This window comes from Miscanthus floridulus, chromosome 19 (assembly GCF_019320115.1).
Source record: "Miscanthus floridulus cultivar M001 chromosome 19, ASM1932011v1, whole genome shotgun sequence".
Classification (NCBI taxonomy): domain Eukaryota; kingdom Viridiplantae; phylum Streptophyta; class Magnoliopsida; order Poales; family Poaceae; genus Miscanthus; species Miscanthus floridulus.
Genome location: NC_089598.1, coordinates 29,012,132 through 29,023,961, shown reverse-complemented (window position 1 = coordinate 29,023,961; position 11,830 = coordinate 29,012,132). Strand labels below are relative to the sequence as shown.

Here is an 11,830-nt window from a genome sequence, read left to right as displayed (position 1 = left end):
GATGTTCTTCGTGAAGCAGTACGACAAGACAACAATACTTTTCCCGTACAACTTTGAGTAAGTGTTAATAATAATGTAGTCTACAGATTTTATGTAATATCAATACAACTTATATGCATGTACGTGTGTGTATAAACCAATGCAGGTTTTACTAGATACTCATTGTCATTGAGTTAAACTCAAGTCGGTTAGTAATCTTTGACTCGTTGAGAAAAGAACGGGCACTATACCAAGATATGATAGACATTATCTAGGGGTAATTTCGATCTCTCGCGCACAACTATTATTAAATAGACTTTGCCATAATTTATTAACGATCGTATATTATTGGTCGCACAGGGTTTGAAAAGAGTTTATTCGGCAACACCGCAAGGATTGCAAGGCACCACTTAATGTAGTTGAAATACCAGTAAGTTGTACTATATACACTTCCCCACGTGTTTAATTACTATATCGTACTTCAATTTACGTGTGAGATGATGAGAATAATCTTCTTCTCATACAGTGGTGTTTGCGGCAGCAACCAGGTAATAACTTATGTGGATACTACGTTTGTGAATTTATCACTGCGCACATAAGAAGAACTCCTAAAGATGTCCTCAGAGTACATATATATCAATTTTTTATTTATTTTTAAATGAATATATATATATGTATTAATACTTTTCCTTTTATTTCAAATGCAAGACTGAATGGTTGAAATGAAGGGTCATGCAAAAAGACCATCTGAAAGCAGTTCAAGAGTCAATAGCAGGATTTCTTCTAGAAAAAGTGTTAAATCCCAACGGTGAGTTCTACTTTGATCCTGAGGAACTAATGATGTAAATTAAATGTTTATTTATATCGTTATTTTCGAGAACAAGATTATGAAAGTGTTGTATATATACATATATATATCTATAATATATATAGGTTCATACTTTATTCGAATATAATAATGCTTGAGATGAGAATTAGATGTAATTATATGCGTGCGTGTATTTATATTAGCAGCGTAGAATACGTACATAAAAACATATTATATATTAAACAAATACGTGTAACTGAACTGAAAACAAATTAAATAAAAAAAAGAAAAAAAAGAAACCTTTAGTCCCGGTTGGGGTTACCAACCGGGACTAAAGGGTGCGCTAGGTTTGCTCGGCTGGAGGGCCTTACCAACCAGGACTAAAGGTCCCTCTTTAGTTCCGGCTCGATGACCCAGGACTAAAGGTGGCACCTTTAGTCCCGGGATCGTTGTCCCGGCGCGGTAACCGAGATTAAAGGCCGTTATCGCCCGGAACAACAAGTCCATTCTGTAGTAGTGATGCACACGCGCTCGCTCTGTCCACATCAACTGGTACGGTGCCCAAAGCCCCTCTTTTTTTCTACCCTACAACAGGAGTCTACTCGCGAAAGTACCACGATAGTCACATATAGATAATATGACCACTTGGGGATTGTATTACACGGTGCGTACGTAAGAGACTGGATCATAATAAACTTTTACAAATAAATTACAATTGTCGTCAGTTTGGCTAATCTAGCTACCCTTAGTCCAACGTTAGGTGTAACACAACTACACAAAGGTGCACTTTTACAGAAGCAGGATTCTCAAATCTCAATCACCTCACTAGGACATTGCTCTTCTTAGCACTCTCAAAGGTGTTTCTCAGCTGTTGGAATGAGTAAAAGTACCCCCACACACGAATGAAGTATTTATAATATGGGCTGAAAAACGAACCGTTATGTGCCTCTATAGGGTGACCGGACGCTCTGGTCATGTTAACCGGACGCGCCAGTTAGTTCACCCCGAACTCCAGTGTTTACACTGTGCCCGGACGCTGGCCAGCGTCCGGTCGTGATTTTCCCTCTTTGGAACCTTACTGGAGTCGACCGGACGCTGGCCCTCAGCGTCCGGTCGCACCAGGCGAAAATAGCTTGGTCAAATGAACTGACCTCGGACCCTGAACCAGCGTCCGGTCAGTATTTGACCCTCCATTCACTTTCAACTCTCGATCATACATGAAAGAAGTTTGCTCTATTGGATCTAAGGGCTATTTTGGAGCTACCTAGTGCTAGATTTAGCAAGTGTGCACCACACCTAACTTACTAGACTCACCTAGGTCAAGCTACCCGTCCATACCCCCTTAATAGTACAACCAAGGAAAAACAAAATCTTAAACTACTCTAAGTGTCTCTTCAACTCCAAACGATACTTAGAACTAGTCCATTCTTAACCTTGTCGTACATCCTTTGAAAACCGAAACGATTTCCATCGTAGGAGTATGACCACCATGATTGCCTAATCGATCTCCATTACCGTGACATAACTTAATTGCCTCTACAAAACACACGTTAGTCATAGTAATCACGTATTGTCATTAATCACCAAAATCCAACTAGGGGCCTAGATGCTTTCACCGCCCCTACAAATCTAACAGTAGGGGCGACTCGTATCACCATCAGCCCCTACTGTTAGATTTGTACGGGCGGCTAAAATCATGGGACCCGAGCTCATCCACTGTAGAGGCGGTTGGTAGTGGAGCTGCCCCTATAAAAAAGTCTCCATTGCTAAAAATCATTTTTGTAGTAGTGACGTATGCGTACTAACTCATGGTCTTGAACGCATAAAAATTGCTAGATGTCGAAGCTTCGAATCCTACGCACTATTTACTTGACTTATAAGTCGTAATTTTTCAGCCAACGAACAGTATTTTTCTCTAACAATATATCAGTAACAGTACTTTCAGACATGGCTTATCAGCTAATCGAACGGGACATAGAATATCTAATGAACCATACATCTGATTTATTATTTGTTTTCATCATAATATTTCATGTAATTTTTCCTACAAAATAAGATCTCACATGACCATATTTTCTTGAAACAAATAATAACATATAAAATATTACTAAAATTTGGCTTGGCACATTAGCAGTAGCAGCCATCGCTTTCAAGCTCTGACATATAGCAGCAGACAACTGGTTCATATCGTTGCTAGTTCATAAAGAAGTACTGTTGACTGATTTGTATGAGAGAAAAATATTGTTCCAACTAAAAATTTACGATTATGCCTCCCCTCTCATATTTCTATCATCTCTCTCCTGACGTCACTTTCAGCAGTCAATAAGGCACTGCATGCGTACAAAAACTAGTGAGGCCTTGTTTAGATTGTAAATTTCTATGATCTGGACATTGTAGCATGTTTTGTTTGTATTTGACAAACTTTGTCCGATCATGGACTAGCTAGGCTCAAAAGATTCGTCTCATAATTTACAACCAAACTGTGTAATTAGTTATTTTTTTTACCTATATTTAATGCTTCATGGATGTGTTCAAAAATTGATACTATGGAAAGAGAGTGAAAAAAATTTTGAGGCAATCTAAACAAGGCCCAAGTTAAAATCAACCTACTCTAAATTCAGGTGCTGCTGCACTTTTTGCATCGACACAACAAGGAGGCCCGTGGGTGTACTTTTCGCATGTGCTCGTACTTCTGTTCCAAAACGCAAGCAGCTGATCGATGTGGTGTCACCAGGCTGTAAGCCTCCGTTTTCCTGCGGACCAAATATATTTGTATCAAGATTAGCATTTGTAAAAAAAAAAAAGAAGCCGTACATTTATGCTATACAAATCTGACGTGGCCTTTATACAGCTGGAAGAAAAATACGATAACTTTTTCTCGAGAAAATATGGTCAAGTGGGATCTTATTTTGTACATCCACCAGCGCACTCCTGCTTTGAAAAAGCTGACGCCCTCCTCCATGCGATGGACCTCACTGCTCCATCCCCTAAACCCGCGCTATAGGAAAATTTGGTGACCACGGCGCACACTCTATTTCCTCTGCGTTTCCTTTTGAGTCACTGACAAGCGGGCCGAGCTATATATATATATAGACACGCACACGCATGTGGTTGGAATTGGAAGTGGAACGTGCACCGAAATAATGCCCTCTGCGATTGACCTGGTCGTCCGATATTTTTTTTTTCGTCTGTCCTTTTTCTTTCGAGAACTAACATGCATTGCATGTGGTATTACTAGTTCTTTTTGTGATATAGATAGATGCGACGAACGAGACCGGAAGTACTATCAGATAGTCGATCGGGACCAATGGTGGTTATCATTCAGCATACGGTACTGTCGTTATTACTAGTTCTTCTTTTTGTGATGCTGATAGTGGTATATGCAGGAGCGAGAGAGGCAAACTTTGACGACGCATGCACACGCGCTCGCTCTGTCCACGTCAACTGGTACGGTGCCCAAAGCCCTCCTTTTGTTTCTACTCGCGAAAGTACCACGATAGTCACATAGATAATATGACCACTTGGGCATTGTATTACACGGTGCTCGGTGCGTACGTAGTACGTTCTGACGGAGACTGGATCATAATAAGCCTTACAAATAAATTACAATTGTCGTCAGTTTGGCTATCTATAGCTACCCTTAGTCCAACGTTAGGTGTAACACAACTACACAAGGTGCACTTTTACAGAAGCCGGATGCACAGAAAAAACGATGCATCATACATTCAAGGAAACTATTACTAAATCTTTCTTCAGAATTATAGGGATTAAGCCCCAGTCTTAGAATAAGTACTACTAAACCTGAATATGAAAAAAAGAGAGAGGACCTGTAGACCATCAAAAACCAACCACTAACCACAAAAAATGACTCCTTTCCTCGATCCAGGGATCAATCGATCGGATCTGCACCAGTCAGCGGTCACCAAGCTTAGCTAGCACCTCACCTCGATCGGATCGGACATGCATGCACTAGAGGCAAAGCAATCCTAGCACCTAGCTAGCTTTTCTTGCCGACCGAGATTTCCTGGTTCTCGCCTCGTTGCGTGCGAGGAACATGGTTCCTTTTCCAATTCCATCGACCGCGCGTACGTGACGACGAACTCGTTCCACCTTTGAGCCCGGTCCGGTCCTAACCCAAACCTAGTAATACTTTATTTAATGGTAGTTGTTGCACATTGCCTTATACTAAGTATATCAACTAACACATAGTTTGCGACGACTAATATAATGACCGTTTACTAATGCCATACATGACTAGCTACGGACGACACGGCATTCCTATATATAGTACTCCCCGTGCCGCCCAAGACAGGCTATACCTCGTCGTGCTCCTGCAAATTAGCTTCAGTTTGTTCGATCCAAAAGCTTTGCTACATACCTAGCTCCGGTTGGTCGCTCGCGTCGACGACCAGACCAACCAGCAGCAGCCATGGACCGCCGGGACGACTTCTTCAGCGACTTCATGGTGCTGCGGCCGGACAAGGGCGGCGTCCGGAGCCTGCTGCACCTGCTGTGCTCCTGCAAGGTCGCCGACAACGACGCCGTCGACAGCCCCGTCGGCACCGAGGTCGCCGAGCGGCGGCGGAGGTGGGCCATCTTCGTCTCCCTCGTTGTGCAGATGCTGCTGCTGTCGGTCAAGACGCCCCTGGCGGCCTTCGGGAGGGCCGTCGAGTACTGGATGAACCTGCTCACGGAGAATGGCGGCGGCGTCATTGGGCTTGCCAGGAACGCTGTGCAAGGTACATATGAACATGATCAGTTCTTTCTTTCCTTAATTAACATGATGAGCATAAGAATAAAAAAAATAATGGGTGCGCGTATCGAACTACTCCAGCACATAAAAATGGGTATATATATATATATATACCACGATCGTTGCCTTTTAAATTTCTTGATTGACGTGTACTAACTAATCTTTTGAAAGGTGAAAAAAAATATTCGTGCATTTTTTTGCGTTTGGTTTCCAATTTTTCCAGCCTATATTTCCTTGAAATAACTTTCTTCATTTGCATATTTGTGTATTCGCTAAAAGAACAAGACACAAGGTTTAGACCTTGTTTTGGAACATAGGAATTCTTTTCTATTCCTAACTTTTCCATGTGCAACCGAGTTTATTTCTATGAAATTCCTATACGATTCTTTTGATGCGTTCCAAACGGACACTTATCCTTTTCTTCTAAATCATGTCTGTCTCTTCTTTTGTTTGTGCACGCACACAGATAAACATTCAGATATGAGATATTTTACGGTGCTTGGGAGGAACCACCCGTTCCTCTCCATGATAAATATTTTATAAGGGCAGCTTAGTAATTGTATCCCTCCCGGAGCACCCATCCGCCCAGTGCTCGGCTTCGGCTCCCAGGGGACCTCGTCGGTGATTGGCCCGCCTCGCGCTTCTATCCTACCTGATCCACCGCCGCAGCCCTCATCGACCGAATACTGAACACCGGTTAATGCTTGGGCTGTCTAACAAGCCTATTACCCAGACCCACTATGTCCGCAATGTCCCATGCCGTCAGATCGTGTCCAGGAACTCCATGTTTCTCTGAGGCATCTCCTTCAAAAACAGCTCAGCTTCGTTCGTCGATGAGGTGGGTGACGGAGCGCTTAACTAATAACTTCTGGGCGAGCGCTCAGTGGAATATAATAGCCTGCAGATCGGGTGTGTTTGCGTCCGTGCATAAGCTCCTAGGTGGCGAGCGCTGCAGCCCGACATGGCCGGCGGGTGCCGCCGAGAAGAGCTTTTCCGATCATGGCCAGCGAGTCCACCGCAGCTTAATATCGTTGCTACACGGAAGTACCATTTTACCCTCCACAATTTAATTAGAACCGGTTCCAGATCCATTAAATTTTAGTTCCGGCCCACGTCTTAAGTTCCTCCTAATAGGTTCCTCCTGTTTCTTAACTATCCGATTTAGCCAAACGGATGGCTCTAATTATTTTCGAGCACCGTAAAATTTCTCTATAAATATTTGCATAAATTGTTCTACATGTGCACGATTTGGCACCCCGTACATGTACAACTTTTTTTTTGATATTTTCTTTGAAGTCTCGAAGTTCATCTACCCGTAATATAATGGTTGTAGAAATAGTTTAGTTGATAAAGTATGAATGAATTTCCCAAAAGAATGAACATGATCCTAATAAACAAACACCCGTTTGGGAACGCACAGAAGTTATCTTCTCGATCCAATCTAACTATTAACAAATGAATGTTGTTGTACCACGAATTAGATGGAGGGTATTATATATTCTTTTTTAAAAAAAATATATCTTATTTATGAATGCGTAGCTAAGAATGCAAAGTCAAATGATGCCATCATTCTATGAATTGATCAATCTGATAAGATGGAATGAAAGCAAACACAACTGCTTAAATATATCATTCGAATGCAGACATATAGTAAGTGATATATAGTACATGCCTAGTTTATCGCTTATTCGCTTTGTGATATTTAACAATGCTGCAAGGATCAGCATGCCTAGTTTCCTGTCCCGCGAGAATTTAAAAAGAGTTGCTTTCTATAAAAACAGGATTTTCCTCCGTAAAAAAGAAGAATTTAAAAAGAGTTATCACCGGTTTAAGAGTTAATTAGCAACACGTCATTAGAATTACATGACTATTGAAGTATTGATGGATGTCACACAACTGTAGCAGTCATAAAAAATAATATAATTTGTAGATTATACATTCTGGTGCAGGGATATCTCAAATCGTTCTAGTGGAGTTAAGTACTTTCAGACATTCCTACTTTATGAACATGTGAAGAAGTCAATTCAATCATTCTTAGCTTCCTCCTGAAGATAAGGATGTTGTCAGTTCCTTATACTTAACAATAAGTTGAGTTGGGTGTCTTAATGGTTTAAGCAACTAGTTGAATATTGTCTTTTGCTTTCTGTCGTGGGCACTAACTGTGGCAATCATTTCCTTGATAGAAGGGAATTATTTCCCTGTAGTATGCTTTAGTTGTCACCTTAGGACTTACAATAAAGTACTGTAAGGTTGATGATGTAGCTTGCTTTTTAGTTTGAAATTAAAAATCAAGCATGAGTTCAGAAAAGTGGCAAGTTCGTTCCTTTGCAGATCTGCATTACACCAAATGTTTGATAATCCTCATTCTCATTTCAGTTCACTTTCTAGACATTGGATGGATCAGCCATACTTAAGTGTGGAAAACGCACAACTGATCATTTGGTTTTTGCAAGTCAAAACAAAAACCCACGTGTTCCACAAGAAGACAAACATTGTTAATTGGCTTTGTTTTTCAAACAAGTACGCAGACAGCTCTAGGTTTTCAACCGAGTATATGACCTTCCTAACAGTACTATGTACATACATCCATGTTCCGTAATTTTCACCTTAAATTACAAACAACAATCACGCTGATTTTCAAACTAGTACGATAACAATGACATTGGTTTCCAAGGAAGAACAAGAACTAAATTCATCCGTTGTTTCCACCGAACCATAAATTGCAGGGAAAGTACGAACTCCGGACAGGACATCTCCAAATTACTGGTCCTTCATCGGATTAGTTGACACGAGAATTGAACTGGACAAGAAGATCAAGGCAGCGGATAGCAGCTATAACGCAGCTCTTGGTATCATGGCTGCAAAGCTAGCCTACGAGAACAAACTCGTCATCAAAAACGTCGTCGAAAGCAATTGGCAGGTGCAGATATGCAGAGTTCAATTCTGCAGTAAATTTTTTTGTTACTTTCTCAAAAGAGAACATGATTTTCATGCTATCAGTGTCTTACATATCTCCACTGTTCGTGGTTCTGCAGATGACGTTCTTGGAGTTCTTCAACTGTTGGAATGGTACGTATACGTACGATCCGTTGTTCAGTACCACGTTCAGTCGTTGCATGCCATGCGTATTAGATGAAGTGATTAACACGCGTGCGTACGCGCTGTGTGCTTTCTTTGCAGAATTCAGGGGCGACTACACCACCCAGGCGTTCATGCTGGCGGACAAGCCCGCGGACGCGGAGCTCGCCGTGATCGCGTTCCGCGGCACGCAGCCGTTCGACGCGGAGCAGTGGTGCACGGACGTGGACTTCTCGTGGTACGAGATCCCCGGCGTGGGCAAGGTCCACGGCGGCTTCATGAAGGCGCTCGGCCTGCAGAAGAACACCGGGTGGCCGGTGCAGCCCACCGAGGCCGAGACGAAGCGCCAGTACGCGTACTACGCCATCCGCGAGAAGCTGCGCGCGTTCCTGGCGGCGAACCCGCGCGCGCGCTTCGTGGTAACGGGGCACAGCCTGGGCGGCGCCCTGGCTGTGCTGTTCCCGGCCGTGCTGGCGCTGCACAAGGAGGACGTCCTGCTGGAGCGCCTGGCCGGCGTGTACACGTACGGGCAGCCCCGCGTCGGGGACGCGCAGCTGGGGCGGTTCATGGCGGCGCACCTGGACCGCCCGCGGCGGCGCTACTTCCGGTTCGTGTACTGCAATGACGTCGTACCGCGGGTGCCCTACGACGACGCGGCGCTCCTGTTCAAGCACTTCGGGCTCTGCCTCTACTTCGACAGCCTCTACAGGGCGGCGGCGGTGGCGGAGGAGCCCAACAAGAACTACTTCTCGCCGCTGTTCGTGGTGCCCAAGTACGCGAACGCGGCGTGGGAGCTGCTCCGGGGGTTCCTCATCGGCCACGTGTGCGGCGCCGTGTACGCGGAGGGGTGGGTCATGCGGGCCGCCAGGGCCGTCGGGCTCGTGGTTCCCGGCCTGCCGCCGCACTCGCCGCAGGACTACGTCAATGCCACCAGGCTCGGCGCCGCCTCGCTGGAGCTGCTGCTCCGTGATTAGAGCTTGTGGAAGAATTCGTGGAAAATAGAGGACAGAATTCACATGTATGCCCAAGGATAAACTTCGGCTTAATTTGTCACAAGTACATACATCATCAAAGCAATTGTTCACGATACCGTACGTAGTGCCTTGCGTCCTTGGATCGCTAGTTGACGCCTATGTTAGCAGTAGTAGCACGCATGCTGACGATCGGTACAGAATGTTGTAGAGATAGAACAGCGCTGGACATAGAAGCGAAGCAACCAATGCCCGGCAAGGTACGGCAAGGCTGGACAGTGACAGTCGGGAGCACAGCCTTCGTCGCTTACTCCACGGTTTAGGCTTTCCAGCCAAAACATTATTTTTCTCTCACACAAACCAGCCAGCAGTACTTCTTTACGAACCAGCAACGAAACGAACCAGCCAACCTAACAGACTATTAATCATGGGTTGCATACTCTTGCAAGGCTCGTTAGAGTAGCCAACTAACAGCAGGAAAGGCATGTATGGTCGCCTGGCCGGGTCATCGTAATCTATATCTATGTGACTATTATATCTTTCCACTCAATTTTATACTCCCTTCGTCCTTTAATATAATGTATTAAGCATTCAAAAATTATGGCCAAATATAAGATATTTTAGGGGACAAGAGATAGTTTTGCATTAAATAGTAGCACAAATTTGGTAGATGTTATATTGTTACTTATTATTTATCATTCAATCTCCACTAATCACATTCACAATAGTGTTTGATTGAGAAATGAAGGGTATATGTGTCTTTTGTACCCCCCTTAATTTGTCCTAAAATCTCTAAATTACACTATATTATAGGACAACAAGAGTAGTAGCATAGCATCATAGAGGCAGAGCTTCGGGCCATAGATCATTGTCGCCCTTTCACCGCTAAAGAGCACGTCCATGTTGGTCGAGCTCCGTGCGCTCAGGACTGATGTTTCGATAGCTAGGACCCTGGGTAGACTAAAGCCAGAGAGGGCCAAAGGAAGGAGGACCTCAGGCAGACAAGAACAAGGGAGGGCGGCAAGGGGATCCACTGGTTGGACCTATGGTTCTACTTGTGCACCTCAATCCACCTAGAAAGTGGAGGGGTGTGGGGAGGTTCATATGTAGGGTGGGGCAGTCAAGCTTGGCCAACAGAGGCGAGGGAGGTAGCGTCCGAATTTGAGCGTGATAGCGGTGGAGGTGGCGCATAGGCAAGAGGGAAACAAGCGTTTATGTGGGCATAGGTGGGGAAGGAAGGAGCTGAAGGGCACAAATAGAAAGTAGGAGGTGTGAGAAGACCACCCAGGATGAGAGGTGGAGGGGAAAAAGTAGGGAGGCCTCCTACTTGGTACCTAAGTAAGTAGGGGAGCTGTTGGAGTGAGGCTCTTGCACTTTGGTACCTAAAAGTAGCTAGGGTAGTAATCTACTAGAGTTGTTTTTAGATACCTGAGGTGATGATGCTCTTGCTTGTTAGCATTGAATTGGAAGTCGACTTTCTTGATTCAAGGGGTTACTTCTCGTCCATGGGGCCGTTGAGCCAGATCAGCTCGGACACTAGCAAATCACGCTTCACATCAGCACACCTAGCATTGCCTTTCAGATCTTATTTCCTAACAAAATCCGCTCTTCCTCGGCCTCCTCTGCTGCCCTATTGCTGAAGCAGTAGGATAGTTGCTTCCGCGTCGGTTCACGTCCCCCTCAAACGTAGAGCACCCGCATTGCGAGGATGTAGGCAAAAGGAAGAAGACATGCATGTGCTTCCGTGCAGCCGTGGAAAAGAAATTTGATTGTTTTTTCTTCTTCTATTGTTTATACTACTCTCTCGTCCCCCCCCCACACCCCCACACCCCACCCCCCAAAAAAACTGCAATTCTAGAACTAAAGGGAGAAACAAAGGTAGTTGACAAATCACAAAAATACCCATATATCTAACATTGCAGTTCTTTTTTTAATCGGAAAAGCACGCGAACAAAATGAGCCGTCTAGCCGCCACATCGCCTTTCTTCTACTGGAGATGTGCATGCTGGTGATTTGAGTGGGTCCTACATAGCCCTGCATCCTATACTGGTACCTATATGAGTATTTTTAGGACAAATTTTGAATTGTAGAAGTGCAGTTTTGTGGGACGTGGGAGTAGGTGCAATAAACTAGATATAGCAAAAAAATGCTATCAAAACCTATTTGACGTGGCCTAGTCTTAGCACCTTAGGTACTGTCATACACTATGTATGCTCTAAGATGTCTATGACACTAAATTGC

The 11,830-nt window shown here is 44.2% G+C and overlaps 1 protein-coding gene across 1 annotated transcript; it reads left to right on the top strand.

Moving 5' to 3' along the window:
* Positions 1-5,098: 5,098 nt before the first annotated feature.
* On the top strand, positions 5,099-10,009 carry LOC136529367 (triacylglycerol lipase OBL1-like). Its single transcript, XM_066522438.1, has 4 exons — positions 5,099-5,526; positions 8,267-8,460; positions 8,576-8,609; positions 8,721-10,009. The coding sequence occupies exons 1-4, from the start codon at positions 5,217-5,219 to the stop codon at positions 9,590-9,592; spliced, it is 1,410 nt and encodes a 469-aa protein (XP_066378535.1). The 5' UTR covers positions 5,099-5,216; the 3' UTR covers positions 9,593-10,009.
* The last annotated feature ends 1,821 nt before the right edge of the window (positions 10,010-11,830 follow it).

What these genes read in the sequence shown, in the direction of transcription:
- LOC136529367 (XM_066522438.1), top strand. Translation starts at nt 5,217, where the DNA reads ATGGACCGCCGGGACGACTTCTTCAGCGACTTCATGGTGCTGCGGCCG. An exon ending in TGCCAGGAACGCTGTGCAAG is followed by an intron (nt 5,527 to 8,266) that starts GTACATATGAAC and finishes CATAAATTGCAG; the next exon opens with GGAAAGTACGAACTCCGGAC. An exon ending in TCGTCGAAAGCAATTGGCAG is followed by an intron (nt 8,461 to 8,575) that starts GTGCAGATATGC and finishes GTGGTTCTGCAG; the next exon opens with ATGACGTTCTTGGAGTTCTT.